The sequence below is a fragment of the Cynara cardunculus genome (assembly GCF_001531365.2).
Source record: "Cynara cardunculus var. scolymus isolate 2C chromosome LG 13, CcrdV1, whole genome shotgun sequence".
In the NCBI taxonomy this organism is placed as follows: domain Eukaryota; kingdom Viridiplantae; phylum Streptophyta; class Magnoliopsida; order Asterales; family Asteraceae; genus Cynara; species Cynara cardunculus.
In genome coordinates, this window is record NC_037540.1 from 6,330,524 (window position 1) to 6,345,995 (window position 15,472).

Below are 15,472 nucleotides of genomic sequence, written 5' to 3' on the forward strand. Positions count from 1 at the left end.
AGAGTAATAATTTCAGTAAGAGCACTAATTTTGGGATTAGACAGTATAAAAGATCTTTTAGATGCTCATATCCCTCTTGGATAGGGGTGTAAACGATGATGCAAGTCGAGCTTGAGTATCATTATACTCAACTCGAATTCGAAACCCAATTTTCAAGCTCCAACTCGACTCGAACTCGATAACTATTTCTCAAGCTCGAACTCAAATCAAGCTCGAACTGCAACTCAAACCAAGCTTGAACTCAAATTCGAATCAAGCTCGACCCAAGCTAACCCATTAGAATTTAAATTTTAGGATCAATCTCTTATAAATTTTAAAACTTAAAGATGTTTTTTTAGTTCTTATAAAACTAAAAGGGATCAACTTTAAACTTAATCATAAAAAAACATAAATTTAGAAATTCTATTCACCTTCTTCTTTTTTTTTTATAACATCTTGTCTCCCCTTCTTTACCATCTCTCTTCCAATGCGAGACAATTTCATTAACCATTTTTATAGTTTTTCTTAATCTTTTTAGTTGTGATTTTAATAAAAAAATAATTGATTAATTTTTATAATTGAAAAAAATGCATAATTTTGTTTAAATATCTAAAAATATAAGACACTTTTATTATTTATATTTTATAAATTTTATCGTAAAAACTGATTATATTTTAAAACTAATTATATATAAAATAATCGAGTATCTCACGAGTTTTTCGAGTCGAGTATTAGGTTAGCTTGACTCGACTCGTTAATATGTCGAGTCGAGCTCGAGTTCACGCCGAGCCTATTCGAGTCGAGTGTTGACGGAGTCGATCTCGAATAGTGGGCGAGTTGTCTCGTATCATTTACACCCTACTCCGGGATTGCGGTTGTTGTATAGATCAGAATCTAACATATTGTATGCGTTACGTATTCTTGATTTTTAAAGTGATAAATATGAAGAATTAACAATAAACTTTGTAACGAGGTTTTGGAGTGTGGACTCTACCATTCTTCATCCTGCTTGCTCATTCAGATAAGAAGCGTTGCAAAGAGATAACAAGACCAAGACATGATGAATGCAAAGCTTTAATCGCTCAGACATGTCTGAATCTTTGTTTGTAACTTATTGTTTTAAAACAAACGATTTATCCAAATACAAACAGTTTAATTCATACAAGATTTAATTAAAATGAAAGGTTTAGAAGTTAAAATTCAAACATAAATAATTCCAGAATTCAACATCATCATGAATCAGAAACGATCTACAAGTCATCAACTTTAGCGTTCGCCTACAATCAATAATCATCAATGACAAAATCACCTCAAAACGACCCGAGAATTTAACTTGCGTATAGGGTCTCGGAAACCGTAGATCAATTCGACCCATCAACATTCAAACTACTTCGTCAAAAGAAAACAAGATTTCTTGAAAAAAAAACTACAAAATTCGGATGAATTAGGAGGAAAAAAAAACTCAATTTCCTGGTAAAACCGTCTTAAACAGGAAGATCCCGATACCTCCACAAGCCAACGCTAATAGTAAAGAAGCCACGACTGCATCGACCTCCAATCCTTTGCTTTTCTTGACTTCCTTCTCTTCACGAGATCGCTCTCCAATTTTATCACGGAGATTAGTGTTGAGAATGTCCAGTTGATGCATGATTTTGTGTTGGCTTCGTGCGATTCCTGATATCTGTTTAAATAATTATACAAAGTTTAGTTATCAAAATTAAAGATTATGCTATGCGATACTGTTGTAGCCTGTAGAGCATGGACCAGAAAAGATATTATTACCTCTTCGATCAAAGCAGAATCCTTGGCTAATTGAGTCGAAGACGATGAATGGCGGACTGTGGGTCCGGTTGACGAATGATTTGCAACAGCAGATGTGAAGTACGAAGTCGATGCAGATCCATTGCAGGCGTCGATTTTCTGTTGACTACCATAATTTATCCCTCTAGTGATCTGGGAATTCAGTTCATCAATCCTAGACGTAAACTCATCCATGCGATCATTTAACGTCGAAATCTGTTCTGAGAGTTGGCTAATTGCTCCCTTAACAAGATGAAATAGACCATTAGTCACAAAAATATCGAACTTAAAAGCAGCAAACTAGCTGATAAGCTAGTTGTTGGCTTATAAACTAGTTGTAGGCTCGATAAGCTAGCAATTGGCCGAAGAACTAGCTGTGCCTGTTAGATGATAAACTTATTACGTTTCGTAAAAACTAGCTGATAATTCAGATGACAATGTAAAATGACTTAAAAGGACATGCTGAAAAATTACTGTAAAAAATACAAGGGGCTAATTCGAAAAAAAAAGTAAAAAAAAAAACCATGGAGCTTATTGAACTTGGTTATGTTTGGCAAACTAGTTGATAAGCTAGTTAATAAGCTAGTCACCTTTGGTAAAAACTAGCTGAAAAGCTACGTGATGATGTAAAATAACCTGTTGAAAATTACACTGGAAAAAAATAAAAGAGGTATAATTGGAAAGTGTAAAAAAGACTTTGGAGCTTGTTGAATTGCTATATGAAGTAGCTTTTCAAAAGTAGTTTATAAACTAGTTTATGGTTGCCGAACATGGCCAAATAATGCTATAAAAGCTAAGCGCTGGTACGATAAAATCACCTGGCTTGCTAATGTGGCTGTTGGCTCGGGGCTCCTGTCGTCAAACCTTTGGTTATTTACCGTAAACCCAGTTATGGAAGTCAGATTTTTATCCCTAGCCGTTGAATACGAATGTGACATTCCACTGCACAAACGAAAGCATGTACCATCACAACAAAAAGAGCAATATTTTCAGGGCTTTTAGCAAAATATTACCTTTTGAGAAACTTATCTCTCGTTGTAGCATGGGTAACAGAACCTTTAGGACTCGAACGCATTTCTTCGTCTATGCTTAGCTTCGTTTTTAAATCCTCAGGTAGTACCTAAAAAAGAACTTCAGAACTAATCGTTTTTAAACCACAAAATGCAGCTGCCGAAAGCAATCATACCATGACTTCATTTAAAAGTTTTTCGAGCTTCATTTGTTCAAGATATGTACGTGGGATGTACGAGCCTTCCAATCCCAGCTGCTCAGCAACGCATCTTACACTTAGCCGGTCTCTTCCTAGCACCTAATCATGAGATAAAAACCGAGCTTTAAAAAGTCACGTAGATAACAGAACTTTAAACAAAAAGCCGAACATGGTAACCACTACCTGAACGTAATGACGATTAACTTGTTCCAACCAGTCAATTTTCACACACACCCTGTCATCATGAAACACGTGGCTACTTCTTTTCAGGATGGATGCTATTGTGTACCCCAACGCCATTAGACCACCAAGAAGCCGAACGCTAACTTCAAAGCTAATCCTTGGAGATATTATAAATGGAGGATCCGTCACCCATTCCTAAAGATTAAGAAAGCAACAGTCTTTAACAATCTAAACATCACAAATTTTCAAGCAAACTTAGATTACACGTCAAGAAGCAAACCTCAAACATTAGGTTGTATTTTCCTTCCCTATTTCTCATCCTCAAATACGATTGGCAGGTTTCTGGATCTTCTCCAGGCGGTAAAAGAAAGATGTCATAAATATGCTCCAAAGCTTCGGTATGTTCTTCAGACATGGCAGACTTGACTTGCTCCACGCTCACATTTCTTGATGACTTTAATGTTCAGAAGCTAGTGTTACTTACATCAAATCTAGTAGCAAGAATTTAAAAAGCGAAAATGAACCTTTAGAATATAAGTGGGACTTTGGAATCCTGTGAAGGGATTAAACTTGTTGACGATCCTTATATGAGCCGTTTGGAGATCAGGTTCTATGAATGCCTTATACATGGGATAAACCTGCATATGGGAAGTGAGTGAGAAGTGTAGAAAAGCTCTAAATTTTGCATCTTTTTACTACCCATAAGTGAAGTAGAACAAACCGTCTCAGATATCTGGTATATGATTTCTTCGGGTTCCTGACCAGCACGTTGTATGTCCCTTAAAACCCGTTTAACAAGATCAAAATGAACGCCACCTGTAACAGATACTCGAAGATCCAGTAAGGGACGCAATTTTTCACTCAAAGCATAGATGCCCTCAACTATCACAATACGGGAGCTTGGGACTTCAAGTGTCCTGCCACCATCATATGATCACATAAGTTCCAGTGAACGTGTGTGATATGGACTAAAAATGCAATAGAAATGGAGATTAACAGATACAGAAATATCCCAAAACACATTCTTCACATACATGATGAGTTTTTATCAAGAATGGTTACTGTGAGAAGAGAAGAGACACGAACCTGTAACCTGTGCGAAGGCTAGACTTGAAATCATATATGGGAACTTCAATCGCTTTCCCATCCTTCAGATCACGAATGTTTTGTAGCAGCGTGTCATAATCTGTCAAGCGAGGATCTATATGGAAAGAGAACGTTATAATGTTAGCATCCTTCCATTCTTAGTAAATGATATAAGATTTCTGGTTCATCAAATCACCATTGGTTTCTTTAAGGTTAACTTGGTAAAGTCTAGATATGATGCTTCGGTGACTTGAAAATCTTACCATCGAAGTTACCATCAATTACTCGGCTGCCATCATTGTAGTTGTCCATTGATATGACTGCAACACTTGGCATGAAGTTAACTATTTTCTCAGTGAATGCAGTCTTTCCAGCACCAGAAGGACCAGCTAAACCAACTAGTATGATTCCATCATTCTTTTGGGCTAACAATTGGCATGCCCGAATTACAACAAAGAAACCCTTCTCAAACGATAGTGTATCTTTAATTTGAACAATCTCAAAGCGAGCAGAGTCTTTTCTCTTAACTAAACGAATTTGATCTTTCAAAAGACGTTGTTTTCTTGATGTTGATTCAGCAATTGAGTTATCTTGAGCCATTAAATCTGCTCACTTCCTACAAGAGCACGAAAAACATGGGGTACTTGTTGTAAGAAGGAAAAGTGGAGGAGAAAGAGTGAACCGAAAAGAATTCAAAATGAAGATAACCGTGAAAACCCTATGTGAATACAAAACAAGTTTGAATTGGAAAGTGAAAGGGGTAAACAAACCCATAGCTTTGAAGGTATTACCACCTAAGGGACAATCAGATACCGTTCGTGCTAAGCATTTGATAGACTGAAAAGGAAGTGTTGCAATTCTTATGAAACTGATAAAGTGTCTGTCTGTTAGCAACTTATGAGCTTAATGCGACTCACAGCTTATTTGGTCGGCTATAGATGACTGTTTGGTAGTGGCTTAATGATACAGAAAATGGCTTATTCAGCTTTTAGGAGGCAGCTTTATGCATAATGCAAAGTTTTTTCAAACATGCACCTCCCAATAAAAAACACGTTCATTCCATCTATAAAAAAACTCTCCCAAACAAAAACCTTCACAATCTACAGAGACAGATTACTCCATAGAGACAGCTATTTTCGCACAGGAACTAATGGAAAGCCAACCAATCAGCCCCAAAGAGTACTTAAGGCGACTGAGAAAAAACCCTGATGCACAGATAATCAAGATTGATGACAAGACACGTATTCTAATTAAAGAAACTGAAAGAATTAGTTGTGATGAACAATTGGAGAATTAAACCAACTTACACACATAAAAACAGGATAAATACTGCTGCAAAAGACGAGGTCACCTGTGTATTCTTGGCAATTCAAAAGTTAGTACTTGATAATTCCAATCACAGAATCTTTTCTAGGCCCGCAATATAATCACAGAAATCTGCAGTTTATAAAACGCACAAAGAAAGCAAGAGCAATGAGGCATCTCTTGTCATCATCAAATCATATATTGCACAAACATTAAAATTGTTGTCGACAAAATTGATCCAACATGTTCAATCACTTGTAAAGATAACAGATTACCCACAACATTCTTATCTCTAAAAATTAACCCACAAAATTATTCAATAGTTCCATAATGATGCCAAGATTAATCAATCAAACACGAAACACTACCCAAATAAATTTATACCCAGATGAGAGTTACGAAGATGAATGCATTCTTCAAAACGGGAGGTTTCTTGGATCTAAAAACAATCAAAGCAACCAACAAAATCACCAAAATAACGAGCATATAACAGAGCAGTAGAAAGATTACCAAGGATGGGGGATCCCTGTTTACTGTATAGAACAACAATTGATGAATCGAGTGGTTTTAGAACAAGATTGGCAAAAAGCGTAAAAGGGTGGTCAGCAATGAGGAAGTCATAGAAATACGTGTTTGCATATTGAATTTTTTTATCTCAGTGTTGACATTTCTTCCCTTAGAAGGATAAAGAGGTGGTGATTGTTCTTGGGAATGGGAATTGTGCAGGATTTTCTAGTTTGCAGGGGAGGGGAGAGAGTATGTATGTATATAAACCCTTCGAGCTGAAAGAAAATATCAGGGTAAATGCTGTGCGATATATTATGTGTGTGTGTGTGTGAGTGATGATTATGGCCATTTTTTTGGTAAATAGCTTTGGGCCATTGGGCCCCATTTTGTGGTTCGGATTCGGACCCTTTAGATTTTTAAAATATAAAAATAAAACTCTCTTTCCCAAAGAAAATCAGGTGATTATTTTATCAAATAGATACCAATGTTTATCTCCACAAAAGTATTTCCATTGATCTAATTGACTCAAATGGATGACCTACAAAAAGGAGCCGGTGGTGAAGAATGGTTCGTAAATGCTCGAGCCAGTGGTCAACAAAGTAAAGTGTTGGTGGATATAGACACATGACAGCCTTATCATAGTGGCACGATGGTAGAAGTATAAGCAATGACGGTCGATGATGGCAGCAGATCATGTTGGCAGAAAGATAGAAGAGTATAATAGTATAAACAAAAGTAACGATGAAAGTGGAGGCAATTATGGTGGTGATGTCGGAGGAGCGGGTGAGGAAAACGGAGAGGATTTAGAGGAAGAGGAATGTCGAGGCGAGGAGGATTGATTTTAAGGTTTAGTTTTTCTTAATCTAAAAAAGTTATGTGTCACATTTTTTATACATAAATGACCAACATTCCCTCATGTAACCACGGGCATATAGGACACTGAAGTTAGCAATTAGTGGAAGGGGTGAAAACGAAGACAAAATTCATACCACAAAGGAATATTTGTAACAAACGAAATCGAAAGATGAGCACAAAATTTTCACACATACGACATAAAAGTGTAATTTAACTCTTCATTTTCATACACTCAAACATACGACATAAAAGTGTAATTTAATTTTAAAATGGAGATTTTGGTGATTTTAATTTGTTCAACATATTCTCAAAAATCTTATTTAAAATAGAGAAAGTAAGAAAATTCCGTTTTTTTAATTAATTTTAATCATTAAGGATTTAATAGTCATTTACATTATTTTTTTTTATTAATATTGGAAGGCATTAAATTTTGTTAATTTTAGAAATATAAGAAAGGAAACGTTTAATATGGTAAGAGTTAAAATCTTTTTATTAATTTAGTTTTTTCACAATAAATATGTTTTATTTATTTTCACGATTATACTGATTAAAAAATGAATTTTAAAATCAGTTCTTGTTTGATCTTATCAACAATTATTGAATAAATTGTTTCAAATCTTTTTCTTTTTGGTGATCTTGTTCCCTTTATGGTTATGAATTTGTATGGTATGCTAGATGCAGTAACTTAATTAAGCGTGTTCAAATATCAAAACTTTTATAGATGAAATTGTTGCATAATTTATTAGGATACAAAATATTTTCTATTAGAAAAAGGGCACTAATTTAATAAAACTTGTTCAGATTTCGAAATTTTTATGGATGAACTTGTTGCATAATATAATTTTTTTTGGATAATCTTGTTTCCTATAAGTTTTGAAACATAAACAATATTAAATAGTTTGACCATAAAAATGATTAATAGAAGGAAAGAGTGAAACCATAAAAATACATGACGATAGTTGTTGTTTCATAATGGTTCATATAATATGTAAAATGTTATAGTTGTGAAACAAGTTCATATAATGGTCATTGTAAGGGTTGATATGTTAATGTTAAGAAAATGGTGTGTACTTGGCAAATAATGAAACCATTTCATAATAACATTGAAACGGATCAATGTACTGAAAACATGAAAAATGACAAATGTCTCCTCTAGCAATAGGTTGATTTGTGTATTGATGAAACCGTGAAACCATTTCATTCATGAAATGTAATGGTAAAAAAAATTGTTTTATTATTCAAAAGGTTTCATTATGTTAACTTGATTATAGTGTATTTTATGTTTCAAAATTTATTACGAGATACCTAATTTCATCGGTCCTTATTTTGATCTATTTTTATGATGGATGTTATATTCTTTATAATATTTGAACGTGAAATGAAGATGTTTTTAGCAAACCTATAATTTTCAAGATTATTCTAACATTTTTTGTTAGAATTTTTGGAAGTATAAGATGATATATATAGTTTTTAAAACAATGATTGTGTTTCAATAACATTAGGATATACACTCGGTTATAGATTTGATGTTTTACATTTTTGTTCTTTTTTTAATTAAAAAATAAACTTTTATTTTATTTTTTTATTTCATAATATAAACTAATCTTGACCGTTATAAAAAAAAATGGATGGATGAGATTGGTTTGTAAGATTTTCACAAATTAATTGTATTTAATCCCTCCTCTCTCTCTCTCTCTCTCTCTCTCTCTCTCTCTCTCTCTAAAATTTGGCCAGTTTACATCTTTAACATGAACATATATTTAATCAAATCAAAACCTTGTAAGGAACAAAATATATAGTCTGCATTTCACCATCATCATATGTGGCCCTCACTTCTTGTACATCATGATGTAAATAAAACAAATTTTTAGTTATAATTAATTAAGAATGAATACATCCATCCATCCATCAACAACCTTGACACCATCTTTAATTATGTATTCACGAACCTGCAATTCTTCCTAACTTCTCCATCAACATAAGTTTCAGGATTCGTTATGTTTCCCAGTTTCACCATTGATTCAGAGAACTGTTGGAAGAAAGCCACCTGATCTTCTGCATATTTCTTCACAAGCTTACTTGTTTCTATTCCAAGAAAGCTGGAATAGAGTTCTTGATCAGAATTCAGAAGCCCTTCTCCTCTAAGAAGTATGTGGTAATATGTGTTATCGAAAAGATTAGGTGAGATATAGTCCATTGCTGCTTCCTTATTGTCTTCTCCTCCTGCAGCTGGGCACGATGACTTTAAACTTTTCAGGTTCGACTCCGCGATTGGGTTCATAGTTGCTGTTGTTTCGTAATCTGAATAGATTCTTTCTCGATAATTCGTACAACGAGCCATGCCGATTGTGTGGGCACCTGCAGTTCAGTTACATTATATCTATATATATAGTTGAATGAAACTAGATCACCTTTATATATAATTGATTAATTTCTTACCAGAAAGTGCAACCATATCGGTGACCGAGAGGCTTTGGTACATAAACTTAGCGATCATCGAGAGGAGTCTGTCGTTTGCTCCTGGAATGCTCGTATCAACCTGCGAAAAACTCGCTGTTTTCGAGTCTTTTCTTCCAACTGGGACATCCCAATAAGGTCCACCAACCTGGACAGATAAACATACAATTATATCTTATTGAAAAAACACCATCTTTATAATTTCCTACACGATTCCAATTCTCCCTCTCTCTCAATATATATATATGTATGGATGCATGAAGTTATACCAATAGGGTTGCATCTCTTGCAGCAATAGTAAGAGCATCAGCACATGAAACTGTTTCAGGGCACTCAGATTCAAGCTTGTTCTTGATCCTATCAATGATTTCAAAGCCTTTTAAAGCATTCAAGTTAGTGGGAGCTTTCTTTTCTCCTTTCAGAGTGATTGTATCATCTAGCAACACCGATCCATCACAACCCTACATCAAATCAAGAAAGCTGACCAATTAATAACAAGAATTATGAAATTCCAAATCAAGAAGATATAGCTATAGCTTAATTCTGATAAATAAGTAAACCAATTACATATATATATATATATATATATATATATATAACCTGTACGAAGCAATCATGGAAGTGTAAGCGTAGGATGAAGGCGGCATTTCGAAGATCAGATTGCACAGCACATTCCATTTCTTTCCTGACAATGGCTTCTGCATTTGGGCAAGTAGATTTGTAGTAATCTAAAGATAATGGAGGGTCATCAGCAATTGCATGCAAGCAACAGATGTTGAGAAGTGATACAAGAATGAAGAGGATGGAGGTGGCCATTGCTGGATGGTTGTTAATGGAGATGGTTGGGACTGAGGCTATATAAGCAGAAGAATTTGGATCCAGACATGTTGCTTAATTTTGCGATGTGGTTTTTAGTCAAGAGAAGATGGAACCACTCTTGGGTTAGTTGGTGGGCATGCTTTAACCAAGAATTGGGCTACCAAATTATAACCTCTCATTTATTTGCTCATCACATCTTTTCCTTTTACCACTTCAAAGAGATTACGTCTCTTAACAACAGTTTTAAATTGAATCTGAAGTTATTATATGTTGATACTGTTTTGGTTTACAGATGGTATCAAAACCAAGCATTTCTTAGCAAATCCTACATCCTCGTTTACAAGGACGACTTTGGGAAGGTCAGATGAGGATGACGAGGAATTTAATTGGGGAGTTTGTAATATAAAATTGAATTTGTGAACTTTATAAGCTCAATCCACCATGGTTTTTTAAAATAGAAAGTTACTAGACTAGTTTGTTAATTTAACATATGAGTCGTTACTGTCCCAAATGTTACATGTTCTTGAAACACTGTTCACTATAACAAACTGTATTTTTTAGGACGTTTGTTCGTTCGTTCGTAATTGGACATCTGAACTGAATACTTAGTAAAACTTTTAAATTTTATGACTAACTTCTTTGCGTAGAACGAAGTCATGATTTAACAAGTTTTATAAACAAATTTGAGCAATCTAATAAACACAAGATATAGATTATTTTGTCATCATTTTTATAGGACATTTTCTACAAATACCATATAAATGGGCTAATATCGTACTTTTCCAAATATCTTATATCTTATAAAAAGACTAATAACCTGATTTACTCTTGATGTTCTATTAATTTGTGAAACTTGGTCGATATAATTTGTTAGATCACCTAACTTCGTTATAACAACCTGTTATAATGCAATTTTATATAAGAATCAAAATTGTTGGTTTTATAAACTTAAGTCATACTAATCAAATACTCTATTAAATCAAACAAATACAACCCGATATCCTGAAAAAACCGAGTGTTTTGATTTTATATAGTATATAAATGGGTCCCACAAACATATAGACTATTTCAGTTTCTTTAAGTATTAGGTAATTTTTAATAGAAAAATGATACTTTTGGATTCTCTAATTAACAGTCCACATCTATTAAATCATTCCTTCACTTTATATCAATGAATTGATTACCAACCTTCAACAATTCAAAAAAGTCTTTAAAGAGAAAATGTTTTTAAGTCTAACAGATATAAAACTCCAACGGATACAACTCAAAGTCCATCCTTAATTTCCACTTAGGACGACCGTAGATCAAATCAAGAAAGCCTAATAACAAAAAGATGTGTTCGGTCCATATCCGAAGCTAATTATATTACATGGGTTAATACTAATTTTTCAAGTGGTTGATACTAATTTTGAACTAAAGATTAGAAGTTCAACCAAATACGTGTTTGACATATTCCATTCGGTGCACCAAACGCCACCTTAATCCCTTCGAATCCATGTTCACATCAACTGTCAAAACAAAAATAATACACTTGGCACACTGCAGTTTCAGAGAGAAACAAAAGCTATAATAACTCCTTAAATAGTACAGATATTACAAGACAAAAGAGACGAATGTATTTGGTTTCTACAGCAAGCAAAAAGGAGCCAAAATCAACAACTCAAGTATACAAGTCAGAATCTATGTAATGATGCTTATGACCAAACCTCAACCCTTCGTCTTCACCGTTAGCATCAATTTTGAGTTCCAAGCCCGGCAATACATCTTTAAGCAGTACACTTTTAAGCGTTGACGTTACTGAACCACCCAACTCTGGCCATGATACACACAGACTTCCTTTTATATTCTTCATCTGGCATCGACCCAAGAGAGCAGCGCCCAACCCTTCTATCACACTTCCTGACGGAAAGTAGTTCAAACTTTTCAACAGTGGAACCCCTTTTCTTTCTACTGCTGTTTCCAGCTTCAGTGCAAATGTATCATCTGTTGACAGCCTGCCACGGAAGTTACGGCTTTGAATACAATCAAAAATCAAAACCCTCTCCGGAATGATCTGTTGACCGATGAGGGTTTTGGCAATTGCATGAGTTCTCTCTGAAGGAACTGAGTATTGGAAGTTGGCAAGAATAATGGATTCATTAGCATGAGTGATGGCATACAGGTTACAAGATTTGTCTTTAAGAGAAGGCTCAACAGAGTTTCCTGAGGATGATATCTCGGGTAGAACAAGAGTTCCGGTGAGTGTTTTTGAGGACAAATGGTGGAGTAAGTATAGAGATGGGGTAGAAAGGGCAATGATGAGGAGAGAGGGTCGAAGTGGAGTTTTGGAATTTGGATTAGAGAGCAACAGGAAGGGAGATGGTAGGGGAGGTGTGGGCGGAGTGAAGTTATTGAGATCTTCCAAGAAGAACCGTGAAGGAGGTGGTAATTCTGTTAGCACGTCTTCCATATCTCCTTCTGATTATTTACCTAATGTTCATGCACGAAAAGGTTAAATACGCTTTGCCAATGTAAACAGCAGCATGTAATATGTCTGAACCCTTTCGCTAGTTTGCTAAACAAGACGAGCTACTTGATCTTATTTCAGATATAGCTAGATAAAAGCAATGTGAACATCTAGCACAACAGCTAAACCTAAACCATGCATAGATGTAAATCCTGGAATTTTAGAAGCATACATAAGTAAAAGAAATAAAATTCGGGGGATTTAATGTGAAAAATAAAACTTATTATGGCATTTCAAAACAATTAAAGTAAATCATGGGGATTTGAAATGAAGAAGTAAAATCTCATAGTTGATACAGGAGTTTGAAAAGTGGATTGTACATGAACTTAAAGTTCATGGGTCCATGTAATCCGTGAACCCAGCAAATCAATTCTAAAAATTAGAATCCATTCACTACTTACTTGTGCCAGTTTTGTTAGAACCGGTGAGTTTACTTATGGACGTGTACACAACCCTAACATTGACAGAGCACGGGTGGAGCTAGGAATCTAAGATAGGGGGTCCGGCAGGCCGGGTGCTGTACTTTGTCGATGATTAAGAACATCTGGTTCATTATACTGCAACTCATTTGAATCTTTTCTTGTTCTGTGAAGTCCAAAGATTGCTTAAGAGCCATCTAAACTTGTTTTGTTTTCTGGATATGTATAGAAACCCAAAATTTCCATTTTGTTGTGTCCAAGATTTTTGTTCCAGCAATTGTACAAAGAATGGATGGAGAAAATACTCGTATACGGACTTTGTAAAATTTTAAATGCACAAACTGCATAAGACCTAGACCTACTTGAGAGCTTCTGATTAGGCATCAAGCAAGATCCATACAGAAACCAATCGCTGTAACTCTGTAAACAACAATAAACTAATGGTAAACTTGATTTTTAAGCAAAAAAATATGTTTCTACTTTCTCCTAACAGCCAAATGTATTGTGCTATTATATTCTGATATATGATTACAAGTAAATTCGATCACACTCAATACAGCAAGCATTCAGAAGGAAGCTGCTAATTTTACACAAGACCACAAATCCAGATCAAGAAAAACAAAGATATTGAAACACACAAGTTATTAGATCAGATGGGAAAACAGACAATTAGGCAACCAAATCAAGTTGGTGATTGATCTTTCTAGAGTTAAAAACAAGAAATGAGATAACTTGAAGAATTTTTCATGTAATTTGTATTACAAACAGGAGAAGGCAAAGAGAAGACTGTTTTTTTCTCCCCTACTTAAACCGCCCCAATCAAGAACAACTATTCAAAAAGCAGAAATTCGAAAAAGAGAAACAAAAACAAAAAAAACCCCTTTCTCCATTCGATTGATCACATCTTCCAATTGAATATCATGTTATGTTCATTGCTTTTTCTTTATCTCAAATTCTCTATAGGCCTCTTTGTAAATTCATTGATCGGGATGGCAGAACCGACCAGAGACCAATTATCTATTCAGAAAAGTTATGAACTAACGATAGAATTGAAATATAAATTGAAAGACTAAACAAAGTGAAATCTTAAAGGCATCAGACAAAGAACAAATGGACAGATAACTTGCACCAGTGTGTTTTCCTACCTGTAATTGTAGACCTCTTCTTTGCCTCACTGTAAAGCACCACTCTCATTTCTTCAACATCAACATTCAACTAAACTAAACTAGGGTTTGGGTTTCTTTTTGGACAACAAAACTAGGGTTTGGGTTTCTTTTTGGACAACAAAACTAGGGTTTGGGTTTCTTTTTGGACAACAAAACTAGGGTTTGGGTTTCTTTTTAGACAAGAAAACAAGTAAACAACATTCATATACTCCGTTCTTTCTAACTAGCAAAGAATTCTATCTCTACTGCTAAAACCTAATTAAAACAAAGAATTCAAATAACTAAAACAGTCCCAAAATATATTTACACTCGACGACCCAAACCCCATGGCCTCACCTACTTGCTCCATCTACATTTTACTACTTGCCAAAGTGTTAATTAGTACTGGAACGAACACGTCTACCCGATCACCCAGGCAGGAGAAATACACTTGCAAATATTTAATCGCTATATTTCTTGCGCAGAAAGAAACATATAAATAGTGCGAAATATAGTGGAACTGAAAGAAAACATACCGATTACAATTCTGCCGACGGTGACGAATCAAAATTACAGCAGTGAAGTGAAACTTCCGGCGGCTGGAAATCTGAGATTGCCACTGAAATCTGTATTTCCTCTCTGATTTTAGCCTTCTTTTCGCATTTCAGTTTTATGCGGATGATTTTGTTTCATATTTGCCCCCTCTAGTATTTGGGTTTGGTATGAATTGCCCCTTAGTTATACATACTATTCAAATAGGTACCCTTAAATTTCACATTATTCGAATCGAGTCCCTCGGTTTAGTTTAACACATATTTGAAATGTCTACGACTGGAGCCTGGCGCTTTAATGCGGACGAATAATGGGTGTAAATTAAATAACAACTCCATAATTATGAGATCTGTTACATTCAATATAAATTAATTATTTAAGTTATTTTTTTAGATAAAATAAAAAGGTAATTTAGTATTTTTTTTACAACTCATTACAGCATTTAATTAAATTTATTTTCATGTTATTTAGAAAACTCATTCAATTGAATTAAATTTATTTTCATGTTATATGTGAGAATGAGAGTTAAGATGAGAAGTATAAGAAAAGATATGGACCATTGATCACCTTTAATCTCAAACATACCTATGAATCACGTTTGATACAGGGATCGATCTGGTACATCTCAACCTAATATGCATCCAATGGG

The 15,472-nt window shown here is 34.6% G+C and overlaps 3 protein-coding genes across 7 annotated transcripts; all 3 read right to left on the minus strand.

Moving 5' to 3' along the window:
* Positions 1 to 1,211: 1,211 nt before the first annotated feature.
* On the minus strand, positions 1,212 to 6,351 carry LOC112525254 (uridine-cytidine kinase C-like). 5 transcript variants are annotated; one of them, XM_025135296.1, is made up of 13 exons: positions 6,074 to 6,351; positions 5,610 to 5,695; positions 4,522 to 4,874; positions 4,259 to 4,373; positions 3,894 to 4,089; positions 3,697 to 3,810; positions 3,453 to 3,626; positions 3,173 to 3,367; positions 2,966 to 3,088; positions 2,793 to 2,899; positions 2,598 to 2,721; positions 1,762 to 2,022; positions 1,212 to 1,660 (listed from the first exon to the last, which is right to left on the minus strand). In XM_025135296.1, the coding sequence occupies exons 3-13, from the start codon at positions 4,856 to 4,858 to the stop codon at positions 1,442 to 1,444; spliced, it is 1,965 nt and encodes a 654-aa protein (XP_024991064.1). In that variant the 5' UTR covers positions 4,859 to 4,874; positions 5,610 to 5,695; positions 6,074 to 6,351; the 3' UTR covers positions 1,212 to 1,441. The 5 variants fall into 5 exon arrangements, with proteins under 5 accessions (XP_024991064.1, XP_024991065.1, XP_024991066.1 ...); XM_025135297.1 differs by lacking the exon at positions 5,610 to 5,695; XM_025135298.1 differs by having other exon boundaries at positions 2,598 to 2,631; positions 5,610 to 6,351.
* A 2,362-nt stretch (positions 6,352 to 8,713) lies between these two features.
* LOC112524359 (peroxidase 11) lies at positions 8,714 to 10,198 on the minus strand. Its single transcript, XM_025134145.1, has 4 exons — positions 9,983 to 10,198; positions 9,652 to 9,843; positions 9,365 to 9,530; positions 8,714 to 9,283 (listed from the first exon to the last, which is right to left on the minus strand). The coding sequence occupies exons 1-4, from the start codon at positions 10,196 to 10,198 to the stop codon at positions 8,859 to 8,861; spliced, it is 999 nt and encodes a 332-aa protein (XP_024989913.1). The 3' UTR covers positions 8,714 to 8,858.
* Positions 10,199 to 11,746: 1,548 nt separating this feature from the next.
* LOC112526013 lies at positions 11,747 to 15,027 on the minus strand. Its single transcript, XM_025136390.1, has 2 exons — positions 14,808 to 15,027; positions 11,747 to 12,670 (listed from the first exon to the last, which is right to left on the minus strand). Exon 2 carries the CDS (start codon positions 12,648 to 12,650, stop codon positions 11,862 to 11,864), a length of 789 nt encoding a protein of 262 aa, XP_024992158.1. The 5' UTR covers positions 12,651 to 12,670; positions 14,808 to 15,027; the 3' UTR covers positions 11,747 to 11,861.
* Between the last annotated feature and the right edge of the window lie 445 nt (positions 15,028 to 15,472).

Coding starts and splice junctions, on each gene's coding strand:
- LOC112525254 (XM_025135297.1), bottom strand. CDS start 4,858: ATGGCTCAAGATAACTCAATTGCTGAATCAACATCAAGAAAACAACGT. Junction 4,090..4,258: donor AGCCTTCGCACAGGTTACAG/GTTCGTGTCTCT, acceptor TGATGGTGGCAG/GACACTTGAAGTCCCAAGCT. Junction 2,900..2,965: donor AACTTTTAAATGAAGTCATG/GTATGATTGCTT, acceptor GTTCTTTTTTAG/GTACTACCTGAGGATTTAAA.
- LOC112524359 (XM_025134145.1), bottom strand. CDS start 10,198: ATGGCCACCTCCATCCTCTTCATTCTTGTATCACTTCTCAACATCTGT. Junction 9,844..9,982: donor TCCATGATTGCTTCGTACAG/GTTATATATATA, acceptor GATTTGATGTAG/GGTTGTGATGGATCGGTGTT. Junction 9,284..9,364: donor CGATATGGTTGCACTTTCTG/GTAAGAAATTAA, acceptor ACTGAACTGCAG/GTGCCCACACAATCGGCATG.
- LOC112526013 (XM_025136390.1), bottom strand. CDS start 12,650: ATGGAAGACGTGCTAACAGAATTACCACCTCCTTCACGGTTCTTCTTG.